The 23,126-nt window shown below is 36.1% G+C and overlaps 1 protein-coding gene across 3 annotated transcripts in view; it reads left to right on the top strand.

Annotated features, from left to right (window-relative positions):
- Positions 1-1,858: 1,858 nt before the first annotated feature.
- The window catches only part of LOC122045587 (alpha-mannosidase At3g26720-like), an 85,402-nt gene continuing 64,134 nt past the window's right edge, over positions 1,859-23,126 (top strand). Inside the window, exons 1-12 of one of the 3 annotated variants that reach the window (XM_042605871.1) lie at positions 1,859-2,262; positions 2,380-2,463; positions 2,592-2,680; positions 2,918-3,092; positions 13,089-13,208; positions 13,327-13,413; positions 13,490-13,561; positions 14,019-14,132; positions 14,633-14,733; positions 14,813-14,906; positions 15,024-15,188; positions 15,275-15,373. In XM_042605871.1, coding sequence (XP_042461805.1) covers positions 2,038-2,262; positions 2,380-2,463; positions 2,592-2,680; positions 2,918-3,092; positions 13,089-13,208; positions 13,327-13,413; positions 13,490-13,561; positions 14,019-14,132; positions 14,633-14,733; positions 14,813-14,906; positions 15,024-15,188; positions 15,275-15,373 — 1,425 coding nt within the window. In that variant the 5' untranslated portion in view covers positions 1,859-2,037. The remainder of the gene's footprint in view (positions 2,263-2,379; positions 2,464-2,591; positions 2,681-2,917; positions 3,093-13,088; positions 13,209-13,326; positions 13,414-13,489; positions 13,562-14,018; positions 14,133-14,632; positions 14,734-14,812; positions 14,907-15,023; positions 15,189-15,274; positions 15,374-23,126) is intronic. The other 2 variants (XM_042605870.1, XM_042605869.1) reach the window with 2 other exon arrangements.

Raw genomic sequence — 23,126 nt, 5'->3', positions numbered from 1 at the left:
GATCCAGGACGTCTCCAAGAGGATAAAGATTATCCTCTTCTCAACAGTAGCTTAACGACTACTATTCATTGGAGGCGCCTCTATGGAAGCTCCAAGGCACTTCTTAGAGAGGCGCGCCTCTAGCTTGTAGCCTCCATTAGGGCGCCTCCATAAAGAGGCACGAGGACGCCTCCAACCTCCATCAGGGCACCTCCATCAAGAGACACGGGGGTGCCTTCAACCTCCATCAAGAGGCACAAGGGCGCCTCCAATCATCTTGGAGGCGCCTCCAACTAGCTTGGAGCTACATTCAGCCTGTCCAGTTAACCTCTAAATGGTTAACTCTTCCTCGCACTTCTTTAAGTGATGCTTCGGCTATCCGGAATTGAGTTTACCTAAACCCAATTCCGATCTTCTCCTCAAGCAAGTTTTTTCCACGACTTCTCATTCCTCGAACCATCCGCGTGTATCATTCTTGTGCACCGATGTACTCTTTCACATCTTTTTAATGGTTAACTCTTCCTCGCACTTCTTTAAGTGATGCTTCGGCTATCCGGAATTGAGTTTACCTAAACCCAATTCCGATCTTCTCCTCAAGCAAGTTTTTCCACGACTTCTCATTCCTCGAACCATCCGCGTGCATCATTCTTGTGCACCGATGTACTCTTTCACAGCTTTTTGTTCCTCGGATGTACCAAGCCCATCAACTCCTTTCCCGTGCGTTCTTCTCGCTTGTCACATCTTTTGCTTGGATTTTTGTGTTCATAAATTCTTGTACACTTAGATACAAGACATCAAAAGACACAAGACCTAACTTAACTCAATTGATCACATCAAAATCAATCTGGGGTAAGTTTGATATTATTTTTTTTTAAATTTCAATGGAGTGATTGCATCCCTCGTCCCCATGTGGCTACACCATTGCCCCCACGGGCATAACCAAATTAATATTTAGGTGGTAGATTGTCACATGAGAGCAAAGTTCGAATCCTCACGGGAATACTCCTTTAGGGAATAAAATCTTTCTCACCTAAAGAGCCTGCTCGGTTATTATGATTTATTTTTTTTATCTTACTCCGGGGCTAAAGGTGAGGGACGTTAGGTGAGCAAGTCATTTTTGTTGGGGATGATTTTACTTATAATATTTATATTTTATAAAAAAATCAAAATAAAACTTATATAATATACCTATACAATATCAAAATGACAAAATAAAAAAATTATGGTCATGCAATTAAATTTACTAAAAAAATTAACAATTAGTTATGAAAACCTTAATTTTTAAAAGTTTGATAACAGATCCTTCGATGGCTTATTTTAACTTACTTGCAGTAATTTTTTTTTCTTTCTTTCTCGTGTAGGCTACGAAAACAAAAAGTCTATTGACTATTTCATAGGAAACATATTTTCAATTAAAAAAATTGTTATCAATTAGTCTCATTGCTTAATTTTAAGTATGACCAATATTAAGGGTGTAAATGGATTAAGTCATTTGTGAGTCGTTCATGAACAACTCGATCAAAATTGAACTTAAGCTCAGAATTGATCGAGCTCAAGGTGAGCTCGGAGTTGATCGAGCTCGAGCTGAGTTTGAATTTGATTGAGTTTGAATTGACTCGTTTAATATTTGAGCCGAGCACAAGTCCATTTAATACTATCTCGCTCGTCCAGTGTAGTTACTAATTTAATATTTAATATTTAAAATAATTTTTACATTAAAATTAAATAATAAATTTAGAAAATATTTGTGGTTAGAATTTTTTATTAAATAAACAGAGATGGAAAGTTCGAATCTGCGCTCGATACCTTTAAATTTTTCCTTCGGCCATTCAGATAAATAGATTTTCAACCAAGAACTAACAGCTAGATATCATCGTATCAATCTAAATTGAAGCTTCTTGGCCGCATTTACCTCTTTTCGGAACGAACCGGACGTCTGAGCTTAATCCTTTTTCCAGCTGTAGTCTTCTCTGCCTTCTGGTTGGCTCTGCCTCTGTCGTTAGTTGTTATCTTCTTATCCGCAGTCTCTTACTCGATTGATTGAGCTGCTCTCGCGCCATGGCGGTCGCCGTCGCCGCCTCTCTCCTTCCATTCTTCTACCACCTCCTCGTCCTTTCGGCCTCCCGATGGCTCTACGCCGGCGCTGCCTACATCGCGTACAACACGTCAGGTAGCCTCGTCCCAGGCAAGATTAACGTCCACCTGGTTCCCCACAGCCACGACGACGTCGGCTGGCTCAAGACCATCGACCAGTACTACGTCGGTTCAAATAACTCCATCCAGGTCTCCTCCCACCGACATTTTCCTCCGGCTGGCTGGATTTGGGGTTTTGTGTTTGATCCTTGATCTGATCTTTTCCCCCCATTTTTCTGTTTGGATTTCCGCTGCGAGGGAAAACAGGGTGCTTGCATCCAGAATGTGTTGGATTCGGTTGTGGAGGCTCTCCTCAAAGACAAGAATCGAAAGTTCATATACGTGGAGATGGTTTTCCATTGCTTTTCCTTTATAACCTTTTCTTTTCTGCGACTGATTTTTCTTAGAATTGTTGGTTTTGGGATCTTCCGTTTTTCCTAAAGCATTTTTGCTTTCGTTATCTGGGTTTCTCCCCTTAGGCTTTCTTCCACCGGTGGTGGCGACAGCAGAGCGATACCACGAAGAAGTCAGTAAAGGGGCTCGTTAGCTCGGGACAATTGGAGTTCATGTAAACTACCTCCCTCCCCCCATTTTTCAACTGCAAGATAATCTCTTCTCCAAGTTCTTGGATACAACTACAAGCGTTGTCCAATTGGTTACTACTTTTTCATTTTCCGTACCTTCTTTTGTCAACTGTTGTATAAGTATTAAAATTCATGGGTTGGCGTGACTTTCTACTTTTTCCCTCCTATTTGATGCTTCCTTTTCTTATATATTATCCATTATTCATTTCCTTTTTCCATAGAAACGGAGGTTGGTGTATGCATGATGAGGCAGCTGTCCACTACATTGACATGATTGATCAAACTACTCTCGGGCATCAGTTTCTGAAGCAGGAGTTTGGCCAAGTTCCAAGGATTGCTTGGCAGATTGATCCATTTGGCCATTCTGCTGTACAAGCTTATTTGCTTGGAGCAGAGGTACAAGCTTTGAGCTACTGTTAGACTTACTCATTGGGTTTAATTGAGCGACAGAATTAGCCACAGAAGAGAGGGGACACATAACAAAAAGCAGATCTTGGAAACAAATATTGGGAGAAATGGAAGATGAGAAATTCATGTCTTGACTTTTATACCATCTTATAATTTTATTGAGCTAAAGCTTATGTTAGAGAATGTGCAATTTATGTATGTCTAGATTATATACCTACCTATTAGAGATTGGTTAATTTATATCTCATCCACCTACCAAGATAAGTAGGATTCAATAATTGAAAACCATGTTTGTTTTGCTTGTACTTTTGTTTTGTTTTGTTTGTTTGACATATTGTTTTTTGGTATCTTGGTTGTACTCTTTTTATAAAAGAAATGAATATATATATGTATGCATGCTTCAGCTAGGGTTTTAGATGTCATGAAGAGTATTGACTCTTATCCAATACTCCTACCCTTATGGTTCTTTCGCTACTAAACCTTTCTGGGGTATTAGGTTAAGAGTCAATACTCAGTGAAATTGAGTCAAATTATATAACTCATACTAAAATGTAGTGCACTTTCTTTTGGGGGTCCCCTTTGTGATGCTCGAACTTCAAACCTTTCTAGAATCTTCATCCAAGGGGTTGGATGGTCGCTTCAAGGTTGTTATTGTTTGATTTGACCTATAGTTTATGCTTTTTCATGTGGCATGTGCTTGGCTTAGAACTTGTGTTTTTTGCACCCCATAATTTTTTGCACCCATCTCAGATTATCGACCTATCTTTTGTTGTACGGTATTATATAAGGTTATTTCTAAGGTAGCTAGGATGTCAAACGTTATGGGTCAAATTCTTCATCTATTTTTAGTGGCTTTTGTGTAGGCAGGCTCATCACTCTCAACATCCATTTAGCAAAGGAGCTTTTTTAGGAGGTATACTAGAAATATGATATCACCTCGATGCATTATGAAGATTGACCTCTAGAAGGCCTTTGATTTAGTAAATTAAGACTTTCTGCAAGAAGCTATGTGGTGGATCATAATTCGAAATTCAGATATATTGTCTTTACACTCCTATGCGCAGCGGAACTTTAAAATTTGTTTTATGATTTAACAATTAAATCAAAGGAGTGTTCATATGAATTTTTCAAAAACAAACATGAGCATGATCTTTAATCTAAGTATGCATTACAATCTTACCATTCAAGTAAGATTCTTAAAGCATAACAAAGATAAACTATCTATTGATTGATTCATCTGATGTCAATTTAATATTTTTATTTAAACATGCAAAATTATTTAATTTAAACATACTAGATCATTTAAGCATAGTCTAAATAAAACTATTGACATATTCATCAATATACAAATGAATCAAAAACATAAGCGAACACATATCTCCCAAACAACCTATGTATAGGGATGACTCCAACTATTTTAGGTTTAGCGAAATAGTTCTTCTTTGTTTGTCTTGAACTTGTGCTTCCTCTGTCTAATCGGATCCACGATCAGAGCCCCCTTTCTAACACTTGATCGCACTAGAGATCAAGTGTCGTTTTTCGTTGAGACCGTCGTAACGACTTCCTCAAAGATGAAGAAATTGCTGCCTAACTACCCCTTCACAAGGGGCTACCAAATAGAGATATATAAGAAAAATGGGCGGCAACAATCTTCTTAGAGAAGAAAAATAAGTGACAAAGAGATGAATTTCTCTTGATGGAAGAAAATGGGAAGATCTGTATCTTCTTCTCTTTTGAAGGGGCGATAACTTGAAAGAAAAAAACTTCTTGATAACTCTAAGGATGACCACTCTCTTTATAGTTCTTCAACTCTCCAAGGAAGATAAAGAGATATATGTCTCTTCATCTCTCCAAGGATAATGAAGAGATGTGTCTCTTCATCTCTCTAAGGCAGATGAAGAGATATGCGGCTAACAAATTAAATCTAGCCATTTTCTTTCTTCCATCTGGGCGATATTAGAACTTTTCTAAAACCCAATAATGTGAGTCCATCATAATCATATTAATTGGGCTTCCACGCGATCCTTTTGTTAGAGTAGGTGCCCTGCAAAGCCAACTGTTGGCTAGGACTTTATTGACTCTTGTAAATAAGTAATCTTTATTTTAATATAATTCAATTTAGTTTGACATTTACTTTATCTTTATACCCATGCTAGATGCATAGATAAAGTCCTTGAATATACTATAGTGAGATGTGATGGTATATATGATGATCATCATTAAATACATCAATATTCATTGTATATTCTAAATTTGTTTCTAGTCAATTGGACCGCCTAATAAACAAGGATAAAAGGCTGCTTGAGCTAGAGAGTAGCATCTGTGATGTAGTGTACCATGTTTCATTGGTAAGGACATAAAGATGTTCAAATATACATATGGGTGATCATACGATGAGTTCATCGAACATCCCTCACACAGATTTTCCAAGTGATTATCATTTATCGAGTGGATAAGCCTTTGGTTGTTGTTGTACACTAGTAGTCCTTATGACCCGGGATAACACTGAGACTCTATATGCTGGGGTTGTATTTTGACTCATTTACCGACTCTATTAGGATCATCAGGAAGTGAGATTGGGTGTAGTAACTAAACATATAGGAGTCAATATTGTAGTCGAGGATTCACCACACACTCACAAGTGTGGATATCCTATGTAATATATTATTTTATAGTGTATGAAGTCTCTGATCAGAGCTGTAAGATGTACTTTAGGAAAGGAGTTTCCTAGTTACACATGCGATATCACTATAAGATATATCACATGGTTGTCGAATCAATATACAATCCTCGATATACCAATAGTTGTAGATTCAACCGGAATGTATGAGATGAAGGGACCAGACTGAACGTTAACCATGATCGACTGGTTCTTGCAGGCACTATTCAGTGATACCTAGGGAATTATAGGGTGGTGCTACTAGACGTTCTTACCATGATTCGTTGGGTCTTAATCAAAATTAGTTTTGACTTCCTATAATTAAGGAGTTGATTATAGGATGGGGCTATTAAGGGCATGCCCGAATAAAAGACAAGTATCGTCTTGAATCACAAAGAGTTGTGAACCCATGACTAGCTGTATCCTTGAATCAATGAGGGTCACACAAGTATTGATTTCCTTATTTCCCGTTGAGAAAGTCAAATTCAAGTAGTTGAATTTGGCGAATAAAGTTTGATGCGATCAAACAGTGTATTGACAAAGAAAGTTTGATATGATCAAATGTTAGAGTGATTTCCAATCAATGGAAATAAGGAGAGTGGAAGAGTCCCACACAAAGTATATAAATTAGATTTATATTATTGTAATAGTGAGCAAGTATATTTATCGCGTCAACGATATTGGATCGTTGATATGATTACAATGGACTTATATTATTGGGTTCTAGAAAAGTTCTAAAAACCCAATAGGCAAAGATGGAAGAGATATTGGGTTTTGAAAGTTCAAGCCTAAAAGGAAATGTAATATATTAATATTTGCATCATGAAATTGAAAATAGGAATTTCATTTCAACGTGTAATGAAAAAGGAAAGAGGATATTTTTATTTTTTCCCTTTTCCACCAATTCCATGTTATCCATTTTTCCACTTTCTCCACTCCTCCACCTAAGCCACTCTCTCCACTCCTTTTGAAAAGAAATGGCAACACTCAAAAAGGAATGAAAACTGATAGAGTTTTTGATTAAGATACATAATCCATCAGTAGCTTCTCTTGGAGGGCTCGACATCAAAAACTTTTGATTTTCCTTGGGGAGTTGAGCGACCACTTCACCTTTGAAGCTCTTGAAGAAAGATACGACAGCCACATTTTGCCTTGAGTTTTGCTGAATTCGGACATCAAGCGTTTCCATCCTCTATTTGGAGAAATTCGGCAGCCCCCTTTCAAAGAAAGAAGATAGAGATCTTCTTCCTCTCTTCCATCGAAAAGTCCCATCTCCTTGTTGTTGCTTTTCCTCTTAGAGAAGTATTGTAGCCGCCCACTTTCTTGCAGAATTTTAGAAGGAGTAGCCCCTTGTTGAGGGCTATTAGACATCCCCTTGTGAAGGGGTAATTGGCCAACTGCTTCCTTATCTTCGAGGAAGACGTTTCGACCGTCTCGACGACAAATGACATTTAATTTCTAGTGCGATCAGGTGTTGGAAAGAGGACTCCGATCATTAACCGGATTAGACGAAGGAAGTACGAGCTCGTGACAATCAACGAAGAGTTATTTCACTACAACCAGAACAGTTAGAGTCATCCCTAAACATAGGTTGTTTGGAAGGTATGTTTATACTTGTACAATGATTCATATGTATATTGATGCATGTGTTAATAGTTTTATTTAGATTTTACTTAAATGATCTAATATGCTTATTTTAGATAGTTTAACATGTCTAAATAAAATGATTAAATTAGCATTATATGAATAAATCACAAATAAAATTTTAAATTTTCGCTGTGCACAGGTGTAGGGATGACAATGGGGCGGGGCGGGGATAGGTTTGCCATCCCCACCCCGCCCTCGAATTTCATCCCTGTCCTCATCCCCGCCCCCATCCCCATTTTTTCGGGTTCGGAGAATCCCCGAACCCGAACCATCGGGGATCAAATCCCCATCCCCGCCCCATCCCTGCTTTCATCCCCAAATTAATTTTATATTATTATTATTATTATTATTATTATTTTATTAATATTAATATCAGTATTAATAATAATTTTATTATTAATATTTTAATTTTTTAATATTAATATTATTGTCAATATTATTATTAATATTTTTAAAAATAATATTATTATATTAATAATAATAATAATAATATTATTATTATTATTATTTTCAGGGCGGGTTCGAGGATGGGGACAATATCCCCATACTCGCCCCGAACCCGTCCCATCCCCGAAAAAAATCTCCGAATCCATCCCCATCCCTGAATAAATCAGGGATCCCCGTCCCCATTTAGAGTTTTCCCCTCGGGGCCCCGAATCCGCGGGGAAAATTGTCATCCCTACATAGGTGTGTAGAAACACGATATCTGAATTTCAAATTCGGTTCCAACACCTTTGGGCTTCCGAGTGCTGCTACTTCATCCTCCTGCTGTGCTGCGAAGCTGTTGTGCCCGACAACCATTCAGAGGACTTTTGATCACGGACGATAGACCGACGTTGACAAAACAAGCGTTCGGACTTCAATTCTTTCTTATTGGTAACAAAGCTATTTTATTATACTTAATTCTGCATAAAGGAAAATGTAGTCTGTTACACTTTTCTATTCTTTCTCTTTGTACTCGATTTCCTCTTCCGGAGGTACTTAAAGAGATATTTAAGTGGATTACCCATCGATATATCCGCGGGACCTGAATCTTGGAGTAGAGTCGCCGAAGGCTCCAAACCAAGTAAAATTGAACACATGCTTTCTTGCCACTTTTCTACTTCGTTTTCTAAATTATTTTTCCGCTGCGTACTTCACTTTTAGTTTTAAAAGAAAAGACAAGTTTTCAAAAACCACTTGATTCACCCCAATCTCACGTGCGACTCGATTCAACACTGGGGAGGTAAAGGTGCACCACAAGCATATATTCTTCGCATTCTCTTGTTGTAAATGTGATCAACAATGCCAGGAGGTCAAGGAAGGATGGATAACCAGAAGCACGACGTCAGCATTCTTACCTTGTTGGGGAGAACAACTAATATCTAAAAAGAGGAGGAAAATAGATTAAGGGTGCACAACATGCAATCCAGAGTTTTGATATATGACTAAGGTTAAAGTTAGGTTAGTTGTGATCTAAACAATTATGTCAAGTTTGTAGGTGCAGGATACAGACATGTGTTAAAATCTTGGTTTTGAACCTAAGTCCTAATGAATCTAGGCATCTAAGTCCTGGTTGGGAATCAGACATGAGTTAAGTCTTGGTTGGAGACCAAGTAATAAATTTCTAGCTGGAGATTAGGTGAATCACAAAATTCTTACTTGGACACTACGTGAATAAAGTCCAAGTGTGTGGAATTAGCTGGATGTTGATTGCTTGACACAAGTTCAAGAGTGTGGAATTAGTTGGGAGCTGATTGCTCAGCACAAGTCCAAGTGTGGGCTGATTGCTTAGCAAAACCGAACTAGACGGGTCAAATTTAGTCAAGTGTGAGTAACTTCACATTCTATATCATACTCATTACGTGTAACGACGGTAGGAAACATGTTCGACGATTCAGCAATCGGATGGAATTCGGTGGCGACTGGCTGGTGATAACTCTCGACGAAGGGATTTCGGAGGGTTCAGACGTCTATAGTTGGGTTTAGACGATCGGAGTGTATGTGACCGGAGCAGCTTCTAGGTGACCGAGAGACGATGTTATCAGCAATTCGAACAAGGCGGTCCAGATGAAGTTTGCCCCCTACCTATGTGATTGGAAGGTGTACGACAATCGAAGAGTTTCGTTAATGTTATGACCGAGAAGGCTCTAGGCGACCAGAGGAGTCCTATATAAGGAATTTCGAGGCAGAGCTTGAAAATCAACTCATCTACATAGAATTCACTCTTCCTCTCGCGCTCGAAGTGTTCCTTTGCCTTATGTGCTGCGATACACACTTTATTTTTATTGACAACACCTATAGTAATATTTTTATTTTCGGTGTTGCCTTAATCTATTTTATCGTGCTTAAACTTTTTTTTTTTTCTGTAAGATTTCTCAACTTAAGAGAAATTAGAAATAAGAATCATATTCTATATGTGCTGCATGTTTATACTTTTGGTTTGATTGATCAACTTGTATGCTTAAACTGTTAGCTAAATTCATTTGTATGCTTTGATTTGCCTTTATCTTGATTGAATCAGTGTAAGTTTAATTTATATCTCTTACTATTGTTGATTCAACTGTTTTAAATTAGTATTTGCTCATTTTTAAATTCTTAACGCTATTTACACCCCCTTTAGCGTCAATTTCGATCATACAATTTGGTATCAGAGCGGGTTGAGCGGATAGAAAATAGGAACGCGTGGATAGTTGCATGTCTAAGTTGGATTTCCCTACCTGGCGCATCTAGCTAGTAGAAGTTATCTCACCTCACTCTAAACAGTTAGACTAAGAAATTGTATTAAAGTTGATTTAACTACTGTTCCTTAAAACGACTTTGTTCGAGTGATTGTTGTTCCGATTCTCATGAAGTCTGCTGTGTCTCCCCATGACCTAGAAGCTAATTTCAGAAACTCTTGCTAAATTCGTTTAAAGCAAAACCTGAATCTAACATAGGACGAACTTTGCGTTATGAATCAAGGACAAATAAATCTAATCATTTAATAATCGGAGCCTAGCCCATACCCAAATCCAAACCTTAACTAACCAAACCAAACCCAAACCCAAACCCTAGACTTTAATACAACTTGAACAAATATTTGCTTGAGATGTCTTTGTATGAAGGATTCAGTACAACCTGCCCGCCGCTCTTCAATGGCAAATGCCAGTTGGAAGAAAAAGATGAAAACATTCTTAAAAATAATTTAGAATACTTGGAAAATATCCAAAATGAAACCAACTTGCTAAGAGACACAAAATGTGAGCTATGCAGGTTCGAATCATGGACAAGTAGCATGAAACAAGCAGTCCAATCAAATGCAAAAGCTACTACCATCATTCTCTATGGTCTAACTCAAGCCCAACTTGAGAAAGTCGGGTCATTCAAAGATGTAAAAGAGCTTTGGGAAAAGTTAAGTGCTAAAATAAAAAAAGCCGAACTTGAATAAGTTAATTGCACTGTTTCAGTCAGATTTTGAGGACTCAACCGATGAAGTTGAACCTGAATCAGAATCTGAGCCCAAATTAGAACTCGAGCCCAAGTCAAAATCCGAACAAGGCAAGTTAAAGGTAAGTTAAACTTTAATTTAATTTTCATATTATTAAAAAGAGGGAGATTATTGGTGCTAGGTGCACAATATGCAATCCAGGGTTTTGATATATATGGGCATCTAAGTCTGGTTGGGAATCATATATGATTTAAGTTTTGGTTGGTGACTAATCAAGTCCAAGTAATTAAGGCTTGGCGAACAAATTTCTAACTGGAGGCTAAGTGAATCAAGCCCAAGAGATTAAGGCTTGACTAACAAATTCTTAGTTGGACGCTAGTTGAATAAACTCTAAGTGTGTGGAATCAACTGGGAGCTGATTGCTTGACACAAGACTAAGTGTGTGGAATCAGGAGGTTGATTGCTTGGCAAGACCGAACTAGATGGGTTAAATCTAGTCAAGTAAGTGCGAGTAACTTCATATTTTATATCATAGTTATTACGTGTAACAACTGTAGGGAAGCATGTTCGACGGTTCAGGCAACCAGATGGAATTCGAGGGCAATTGGCTAGTGATACCTCTCGACGAAAGGATTTTGGAGGGTCTAGGCGATCGTAGCTGGGTTGAGGCAATCATAGTGTACAGGCGACTGAAGCAGCTACCGGGAGACGACGTTATGAGTAATTCGAACAAGGCAGTCAAGATGAAGTTTGACCCTGCCTAGGTGGCTGGAGAGCTTTATGAATGTTTTCTTACGGATAGAAGTTGTAGCCACGTCAACACCTCTACAATCGATTGGGAAGGCTCCAAGCGACCGAAAGAGTCCTATATAAGGAGTTTCGAGGCAGAGCTAGAAAATCAACGCATCTACACAGAATTCACTCGTGCTCTAAGTGCTCTTTCGCCTTCTATGTTGTGACACACTGTAACCCATGCTTCATTTTTCATCGGCAATACCTAGAGTAATATTATTTTCATGTTGCCTTAATCTATTTTATTATGCTTAAACTTTTTAGATTTTGTTTTGTAAGGTTTCCCTAGGAGAAATTAGAAATAAGAATCATATTTTATATTTGTTGTGTGTTTATTTTGATTGATCAACTTGCATGCTTAAATTGCTAGCTAAATTCATTTGCATGCTTTTATCTACCTTTGTCTTATTTGATCGATTTATTTCCACTTTGCTTACTCTGATTGATTCAATTGTTTTAAATTAGTATTTGCTCATTTTTAAATTCTTTATGCTATTCACCTTCCTCTAGTTTGATCCCACAGTTCATTCCTCTTTCATTGAAAGGGATGCCCAAAGGACAATAAAAAAAAATATTGCTGCGTAGAGTTAGTGAAATAATTCTTTCCTATAATTGGAAGCAAAGAACCAAAATGAAGGGATGACAACTCGACCCGGAGTAGAGTTTTTGTTAATGGGAAGAATAATATAGGTTGGATTTCAAATTTTCCTTTGAAAAGTTTAAAAGTTGTCTAAGTCATTAAATTTGTATAATTTATTATATTTCTTAAAAAATAGCATGAGAACTTTTAAAAGATTGTTTAATTTTTTTAAAAAAGTGAATTAGAGTTGTTTTTGGCATGATTAATATTTTATTGGGATAAATTAAGTTTTATTTGCAAGAATAAGTATTATTATTAATTTATTATAAGGGGTTAGGATCCCATGTAATAGATAACTTTTTGAATTAATATTATTATTTTTTATTTTATTGGTGAGAATTTATTTTCAGTAAGTGTTTTGTTTCTTCATGTGGGTTGTTGTTGCTGTAGTATTTATATTTCCTCTGTTTCATCAACACCGTTCAAGTTGGATTCTTGGAGGTTGGTGCGATGTCACCATAAGCTGACATTATGGGCTTTCTTGTTGCTTTGTGTAGTGGGTGTTTAAATGTCTTATGTGGAGGTTTTTTCAGAAACCATGCTTGGGACAGATGAATGACCAATCAACTTGAACATTAATAATAAAAAGTAAAGATTGTGCCATTTCTTTAGATTTAAAACTTTTAGGAAACTTGATGCGGTCACCCAAATTAATATTTGATATATGGAAATTGAATCCATCTAGTTTTTTCCAGGTAATGCAAAAATTGAAACTATTTTCCCTTGCATTACTTTCATGTTTTACTGGTAAAATAACTTCTTTCATCACTTAAATGCCTATATTTTATCAGCTTTATATATTGGTTTTCTGCCAATATGAGTTCTATGTACTTTCAGGTTGGTTTTGATGCCCTTTATTTTTCACGAATTGATTACCAAGACCGACAAAAGAGGACAGATACCAAGAGCCTTGAAGTTGTGTGGCGGGGTTCCAAAACTCTTGGTTCATCTGTAGATGTTAGTTCCACTCCCATCTTTCACTCTCATCTTTCAAGCCCTTTTTTTCCATTAATATCCAAAGCATGATTAAAATTTTTACTTCTTCAGTTAACTGTTTAAAAAAATGTCTATTTAGATATTCACCGGCATATTCCCAAAGGACTATGAACCACCCCCTGGTGGTTTTTACTTTGAGGTTAATGATGAGTCACCTGTTATCCAGGTCATTCCATGACTCAAACTATAGAATGTTAAACACTCTTTCAGAAACTTATTGCGATAAATGTTTGTGGATGAAGGATGATCCTCTTTTATTTGATTACAATGTTCAAGAACGAGTAGATGATTTTGTAGCTGCAGCTTTATCCCAGGTATGCTTCGTACTTTTCATATAGTTTTCACTTGCTACATTTTCCTCTCAAAATTCTAGTTGTCTAATTGACATGCTACATGAATGTGAACTTATTTTTTTTAGTTTTCTTTGATTTTATTTTCTCTGTGCTCACATTTAGATGACAATTTTTGATGCTTGCAAGAGCGCTTATATAGAGGAAATGACATGAAAGTTCTGCTTAAATATGCAGCCTGCCTGCAATCAAAATGCCATATAGTTCTAAAATTGAGTTCTTGCATAAAACGACATCAAAAAGAAACCAAATTATTCACAACTCCTGAAGCTGTCACATACAACCATTTATTATCATTTTCAACATGAAAAAAACTCTTCAGGCCTTATAGATTAGGATTTTGTTTGTTTTTCAACATTTGTTTAACTGCAAAATGGTCCATCATGTTAGAACACTAATAGCAATTTTCCTATATTTTCAGGCCAACATTACTAGGACGAATCATATCATGTTCACTATGGGGACTGATTTCAAGTATCAATATGCATCCTCATGGTTCCGACAAATGGATAAGTTCATTCATTATGTCAATAAGGTAATTTGTTTCCAGAAAAAGAATTCTTTGATAAGAACATGTAAGATTTTTTTTTTAGTGTGAAAGGTTTTTTTAATGTCATTATTTTTCTTCATTTGTCTATGATTTTTTAGATTTTGTTTTCCATGTTTTTTTTTGTAGTGCCGATGTTTGCATGTCCACCTGTTTATGAATTCCTACTTCATGTTTTATGCGGAATCACTTCTTTTTCTTCAATATCTTAAAGCAAAACTTGCTGAGATTGCTTAATCCGTGTTCCAATGTTTCCCTGTCTATCATGGAATATTTATGACCAAACAGTAAGTCTTGTAACTATGGTATCTAACAAAATTGTTTGCTTGCTGAACTCTAATTATTAGGTTGTATATTAGAACTTGAAAGACAAACAAATTATTCTGCAGATTTTAATTCAAGGATCATCTTCTTTCTTAACCTTGTCTCTTGCAAAATCTAGTACGCTTCCTTTCCTTAATTATAGTGTTTGCATTTCTCTGGTTTAGGATGCACGCATAAATGCCTTGTATTCGACTCCATCAATTTACACAGACGCTAAGCATGCTGCAAATGAGGCTTGGCCTCTGAAGATGGATGATTTCTTCCCGTGGGTGATGAATATAGTTGATACCAACCTTGGAAATTACTTTGTATTATCGTTTGATCTTCTTTAACTTGATTGTTAGATATGCCGATCGTGCCAATGCATATTGGACAGGATACTTCACAAGTAGACCTGCTTTAAAGGCTTATGTAAGAATGTTGAGCTCTTATTATTTGGTAAGTACTTTGTACTGAAGTACTTATACTAGCAATATCCCATGGTTATTCTCTGGAATTTTATTTATTTATATTGGCTATTAGCCTCATTGTTAGTAGCATCTCTTCCAAAACTAGGCAGCAAGGCAGTTAGAATTTCTTAAAAGAGGAAGTTATGGCCTTACAACAAACAGTCTGGCTGAAGCTTTAGCAATTGCACAACATCATGATGCAATTACAGGAACAGAGAAACAACATGTTGCAGACGATTATGCCAAGCGATTAGCTATTGGTTATACAGAGGTGATATGTTTACTTGGGGCATGAAAATGCGAAGTTTTTTTTATATAGCCATAACTATTGTCTTCATGCTAAGATGTTTCTAACAGGCTGCTAAATTGGTTGAATCTACACTTACTTCCTTGACTGAATCACATTCCAGCTCTGGTCATGATGGTGGTGATGCTGTAACAACAAAATTTGAGCAGGTAGAAATTAGTTAGATGCAACGCCCGCTGGATTTCAGATTCCTTTTTCATTCTTTCATAGTATTCACCATTAGGATTGGTGTAGCTTATACTTCCAATTAGGTAATTTTTCTGGGCTATTTTGTTATTACAATCTTGTTTATAATTGAAATGATGCTTATGCCCTTTAGCACATTCCAGAATCTCCTGATATTGAAGTAGCTTAATTAATAATAATATCAAAAATAAATATCAGTTCTATTTGGCCTTTGTTTAAGAAATTAAGACAGTAAAGTTCTGATATTTTAAAAAGCACTGATCAAGTTATGTCCTTTAGCAGTAATTAGGAAGTAAGCTATGGTGATTTCTTTTTCTTAAAAATGATAATTGAGCATCTAACTTCCCCGACCTTTTTCCTAATCTTTAGGGATCCTAATCCTTTAAATAACACAGCTGAGATCATGGCTATAACGGAGTTTTGGTCTATGACCGAAAATATTTTGGTCTATGCTAATATGATTTCGGTATTTTTTAAATATAAAATATATTAACTAAAAATAAAATATTTAACATAAATATATAAAAACTAATTTTTTAAAAAGAAAAAAAAATATAGAGATAAATAAATAAAAATTTTATTATATATTTTTGGAATTAGAATAAATAAAATATATAGTTAATTAGATAATTTTATTAGAATTTAATTAAGTCTTTTTAGATTATCCCATTCATAGTTAGGAATTAATTAAGACAATCAACTTAAATTTTAATTAAAACCCTTTAACCAGTTCACGTGACCCCTTCGTGGCTATGACATTTTTTAAATATAAAATATAATAATTAAAAATAAAATAATTTAAAAACAAAAAATTATAAAAAAGAAAAAATATGGAGGTAAATAAATAAATAATTTATTATATATTTTTTTAAAATTAAAATAAATAAAATATATAATTAATTCGATAATTTTTATTAGGGTTTAATTAAACCTCTTTGGCTTGGGGTCGCGCGATCCCTCTTGTGGGGGTCATGCGACTGCGACAGTAAGCTATCAGGCTTATGTCTTTGGTCAAGTCTATCTAGCTAGCACCTATTACACTCCTTTAGTTTTGCTATACTTACCATACCATAACAGACCATTTGACGGCAATATTAGACCAATTTCAGACAACACATTGAAGAATATAATGATATCAGAGCCCTGTTCGTATCTTGAACCGTGAGTTTATGACTTCTAGATTTCTACGAGAGAATTGAAAACTACACTATTTAGATTTGGCTCTACAACACCCATCAAGAAAATAATTACTTTAGATTAGAATATACATGGTTGCTATTTTAGAACTAAAACTCATACTCATTGTCTACATACATACAGATAGCTCTCACTTAAACTCTATTATAGAGTTTAGGAAGTTCTTTAGAAATCCAGCAACAAAACATCTTCCGGATTTTAGATTATATAACTAATAGCCTAGTACAGAAAAACTAGATATTAGTTGAGATTTAGAAGAATCTAGACTATCTTAAAGAAGCTCAAGAGTCTTTAAAAAAAACTTTTAATCAACTAAGATTAGATAGTATTCTTGCAAAACAGGACATACTAGCCCTATCTAAGTTAATTGTGAAAAATAAACCCAAACACTTTAAAACCCAATCTAAAGCACTCTTACTGCAAATCAAAGGACTGATTATTAGTAATAGTACACAGATTGACGAAGAACTTATAGCTCTTCATAAAATACTTAATGAAATCAAGTATAAATAAAAAAAATTCATTTTGAAAACACTCATTATGAGGAGACTTTAGAATATACACAACAATATTCTAAAACAAAAGAGGACGGATATTATAGAGTTGATTTGACCGGAAAAAGTGATCAGATACAAATCCAGCAAAACAACACTATAATAGCTCTATTAACTTCTCTTCATCATAGAGTAACAATTCTAGAAAATCATAGAAACAAATACAAGGGACTAATCATTCCACAAATTGGAAAGAAGCCCTTGAAAACATAAACAAAGACTTAAGTAAGTTATCTACTCGAAATCTAGTTAATAGAAGATCCCCAAAAACTTATTCATTCCTAACTTATAATCCTAATTAGTCAAATGAGTTTACACGAACTCAGATGGAATCTTTTACGAGTCCTTCTCAAACAATAAGAGGAAGACAACTAGAAACCAATACTACTTCTTAGCTAGATAATATTCTGGCAAGAGGAAATAGTTTTTCTAATCATAGATTAGAAGAACTTATAGATATAGATAGAGATTTTTTTAGACATCTTAGAATAGACCACTTCATCTTCGAGATGGAGGAGAAGAAAGACTTAACCGAATGACTGAAGCAAAGACGCTTTTAGCTAAAAGGTTTATATTTTATATACAGGATTAATAGTGTTTGGAGTCAGAGGTCTAAGAAGAACACAAGTAGAGGAGAAGAAAGACTTAACCGAATGACTGAAGCAAAGACGCTTTTAGCTAAAAGGTTTATATTTTATATACAGGATTAATAGTGTTTGGAGTCAGAGGTCTAAGAAGAACACAAGTAGAGGAAAAATCTTGTTAGTCTTATATGACTTCCGTTTCTCTGACAATGCAAAAGCAGTCATAAGACGTATAGAAGTTGACGTGAATAATAACTTAGGCATAACTTATCATTGTCCACATTTTAACATGACTATAAGAGACTTTGTCAAACATATTAAAATTCTGGTCCAAGCCAGAGGGTATGGTCAGTTCCAAAATAGCAATATCCAATTGAATATTATATTTCTGGGAAAAACTATAAATCATATCCATAATTTTAAGATCAAAGTCACCAATATGATTGAGGCTCTTATTTGAAAGGAATCTATTTCTTTAAATCTAGAAACTTTGATTCAGAAACCCTAGCAAATTTAGAATGGAATATCAACTTAGAAAATGCTGAATCAACACTTATAACAACAGATTCCATAATGTATAAAGACAGAAATGGAAACTTAGCGGTTAGATTTTCAGGATGCCAGCCTAATACTTCACAAAATGAAGAAGAAATAGAGGAAAACTTAAAACTGATGAATTTAGAAGAGAAAAACTCCTCTACAAATACTTAATCAATTACATGATAAACACATGAATGAACTTAGTAAGACAAACTAAGATTCAACATGCCAGTAGCATACAATTTAATGAATAGGTCAGAAGAAATAGCTTCTTTCTTCAATTTACTACCGGTAGAAGTAGCAAATTACTTAACTCAAGAAGACTTAGCTGAACTAGAGAAGTTCGATAAAAAAGAAAAGAAAATTGAGGATAATTGGATATTATATTTTGATGAAGAAAAAAATATAATAGCTCAAAAATGTAACGAAGATACATGCAGTATCAGAAAAAGATTTGATGAATACAGAATCCTCTGCAAGATCTGATGTATTTTATCATTGCCATATTAAAATTAGGACAGTGATAAGTTATGCCTAAGATATTATTCATGTTAACTTCTATAAGTCCTATGACACTTTTTCTTTGTCAGAGAAACGAGAGTCATATAAGACTAACAAGACTTTTCCTCCTACTCGTGTTCTTCTTAGACTGCTAGTCCAAACACTATTAATCCTAAGTGTGTATAATTATGCCTTCTAGTTAAAAGTGCTCTTCTTCAATCATTATGTTAATTCTTTCTTCTCCTCCGTATGGAAGATGAAGTGGTTATGCTTTATGATGTCTAAAAATAGAAGTAGTGAATGAAAGTGTCCCTGATTATATAATCGTTTGGGATTAAGTGTGTTTAGCTATTCATTGGAGAACACAGTTAAATCTCTATTTATATATTTTAAGTTCTAATCTATGATTAAAAAATTATTTCTTCATGCTAGAATGTTATCTAGCCAAGAAGTAATATTGGTTTCTGGTTGTGTCACGCCCCAGAGGAGTCCCTGTCCGAAAAAATTTCGGCAGCATCTCCCCTGTACGGCGGACAATCTGAAACTTCTACATAGCACATATACCTCAGCCACAGGCGGCTAGAATTATAACAATAAATAAAAACAATCACCACGCAGTTTATATAGATATTCAGCCTCTGGCTGTCACAACCACGCAGTTAATAATAGTAATCACAAACAATAGTACTCTGACTCGAAATCCACCCTACTCAACTACACTCGTAAAGCTCAAATCCGACGAACTCATCTCTTCTGCCGTCCAGGCAGGCATGTAGTAGAATAAAATCCAAATCATACCAAAAGTCCATCAAACGGAAGGATTCCATACAATATCCATATGTAAAATCCAAAACAAGACTAAAACAAAATCTGATAGAGAAAAGCTAAAATAAAATAACAACTCAAAACTAGCAGAGGACTAGCACTACGTGCTGTGGGAACCAATGACTGGAACTGCTCACCTCAACCTGAAAATATATCAACAATGGAAGCGGGGTGAGTCCAACACTCAAGGTACAACTGATATGCATAATAAAACAAATATCGACAACACTAATCTCCTGAATACGAGAAGGATAAATGCAATCGAAACGAAATCGGAGATAATCGTACTAACCGGGATCAAAGTACAAAGGTAACAGGTCGTCAGACAGATATCCCGTATGCATGTCAATCATATGCATCCATATAAATGCAGCAAGTAAATGCAGAATCACAAACAATAAATGCAATAAATGCATATGGTGACCGTGCACTGACATCACGCTCCGATGAGCGAGTGGACGGGATCTTTGTCGGAGTACTCGCCCTCGACCCCAAATCATAAATGGGGAGCTCAATGCTCTCATCTCCTGAGACAATCTAGAGGACGCTGAGTCACCCGACCAACGGAGCCAAACAGAGTCCACCATCTCCGGCTACCACGCTACACTAAATGCCGAGCTAAACAGAAGGAATCGATCACGGCCACTACCGAGTCACCCGACCAACGGAGCTAAACAGAGTCCACACACCTGCCGATATACCACTAACCCATGGGTGGTGGTGGTGTGTGAAGATATGTAACTGGCGATGGGCTCAACCATAGTGGAGCCGACAATCGCACAACATGCAATCATGATGCATGACACTAAGCATGACAATCTCATGAATAACATAGTAATGACCATATAAATAATACAAAGTGTGTACCACTGGAAGATGTATTAGATAGAAGGTACACAAATCAGATAGGGCATCAAATAAACCCTAGATCCAGAAGATAACATAGCATGTGGTTAGGTCACTACCTAAAGCATATATGATCAGGTAAATAATATGCAGTGCAGAACAAATAAACAAGCAACCATGTAACTATCATGTAGTGACCAACCGAAACAAAATGATTACACAATCACTACTATATGTTAAACATATTATTATGCATATCAAAGACATAAGTCAAAGTACCCGCCTCCGACAAAATGGTCCAAATCTGACTCCGAGATACTCGTCTCGCGTCAAAGTCCTGTGTATTAAACATAAAGTCTAGTTTAGCTAATTCTATCATACCAAAATTAGCCAAATTAAATTCTAATCCAATTTAAGAAGTTATAAATTGGATCCAACTAATCCACCCAACACAATTAACGAACCTTAATTAAATAAAATCAATTGGCCAACTAGGGTTAGTTCCTTAACCCTAATCATTTCTTATCGCCCCAATAACCCTATCCTTTTCATAGCTAGAATTAAATCTAGTTCGTATTCAAAATTACGTCCTCCACTTACCTAATTCTGAAGCCTCAACCGATAACGTTGCTGCCGGAACAGAGGTAGTTGCTGGAACCCAAGCAATAACCTGCGGTTCACTGTCTATATCAAAATAGAGCTTAAGAAATCATCACACTAATGATAACATAATTCTAGATCAATCTGTGCACCTCACCTTCAATCACAGCCAAGGCAATTTACTGCCGGAGAGGATTAGCGCCTGGAAATCAGGTACTCCACAGCACAAAATCCTGGTAGAACAAACCCTTAGTGCTGGAATCAAAGGAATCAAGAAGAAAATCAAGACTAGGGCTCGGCAGAACCTGGTGGTCGGTGAAGGTGGATCGGCGTCGGCACAGAGCTCCAAAGAGGGAAAGAGCCTCGGCACTGGGTGGTCGGCGCTGAGGCTCAGCACTGTATGGTGGTCGGCTTCAGTGCCAGGACACGGGAGAACACAAGCAGTGGTACTCGGGTGCCGGCGATCGGGGGTGGCCGGCGCTACTCGAGTGGCTGGTGACAACACTCAGATGGCGACGCAGGAAGAGATAAAGGGTCGGCACAGGAAAGGCAGCCGGCTGTCAGCGCTAGGCTGAGGAGGAGCGGCGTCGATGGGGCGCTAGGGCAGAGGGTGCGGTGGTGCTAAAATCGCAAGGAAGGGGGAAGAAATCGTGCGGCGTCGGTTAGGGCTCGAGAGGAGAAGAGAGGCGCGCGAGGGAATTTGGCGAGGAAGAGAAGAAGAAAACAAATAAAGAAAATAAAGAAAAACAAAAGAAAAAGGAAATGTAAATATAAACATTTCCTCACTTAAATGGGGTAGCCTAAACAGGCTTTTCCGGACCCCGTTTTATCCCCGTTAAATCGTCCGTACGAGCTCCGAAAAATTCCCGAAAAATTTCTAAAAATTCCGGAAAATTCCCTCCTTAATATTCGCCTATTTTCCGGTATTTTACAGGTTGTCTTCCTTTTATTGTTTGAGAAGGACTTGTAAAAGATTCCATCTGAGTTCGTGTAAGACTCATTTTGATTGATTAGGATTATAAGTTAGGAATGAATTAGTTTTTGGGATCTTCTAGTAACTAGATTTCGAGTAGATAACTTACTTTAAGTCTTTGTTTATGTGTTCAAGGCCTTCTTTCCAATCTATGGAATGACTAGTCCCTTGTATTTGTTTCTCTATCAACAATAACTAATTTTCTAGAAGTGTTAATCTATCATGAAGAGAAGTTAATAAAGCTATTATAGTGTTGTTTTGTTGAGTTTGTATCCGATCACTTTTTCATGTCAAATCAACTCTATAATATCCGTCATCTTTCGTTTTAGAATATTCTTGTGTATATTCTAAAGCCACCTCATAATTAGTGTTTTCAAACTGAATTTTGTTCATTTATACTTGATTTCATCAAGTATTTTATGAAGAGCTATAAGTTCTTTGTCAATCTGTGTCCTATTACTGGTAATTAGTCCTTTGATTTGCAGTAAGAGTGCTTTAGATTGGGTTTCTAAGTGCCCGAGTTTATTTTTCTCAATTAACTTAGATAGGGCTAGTATGCCCTGTTTTGCTGAATACTATCTAATCTTAGTTGATTATAATTTCTTTTTAAAGACTCTTGAGCTTCTTTAAGATAGTTTAGATTTTTTTGAATCTCAACTAATATTTGGTTTTTCTGTACTAGGCTATTAGTTATATGATCTAAAATCCAGAAGATGTTTTGTTGCTGGACTTCTTAAGAACTTCCCAAACACTGTTAAATAATTTGTAATGTTGGTATTATTCCTCTTAATGCATACATGTCATCTGCAAAGTATTGTGAAACTAAGAATGCTTTTGTTGCTCATCTCACATATTGTAGATGGAATGCCATAGATTTGCTTACCAAGATCTGCATAATTTTGACGAAATTTTTTTCGATGTTTGTACAGAAGCAGTATTATTATAATTGACTTTTAGTGTCGATTTTTCACACAAGCGAAGTCCATGCAAACATGAGGGATACAAATAAATTTATGATCTTAACCAATAGGTCTTAAGACTCAAAACCTTCATATGTTATATGTTCTTTACTAGTGTGTTCTGGGGTAATGGAAGA

Source organism: Zingiber officinale, chromosome 2B (genome assembly GCF_018446385.1).
Source record: "Zingiber officinale cultivar Zhangliang chromosome 2B, Zo_v1.1, whole genome shotgun sequence".
Taxonomy (NCBI): Eukaryota; Viridiplantae; Streptophyta; class Magnoliopsida; order Zingiberales; family Zingiberaceae; genus Zingiber; species Zingiber officinale.
The sequence above is the reverse complement of the archived record's forward strand: the minus strand, read 5'-3'. Positions and strand labels throughout refer to the sequence as shown.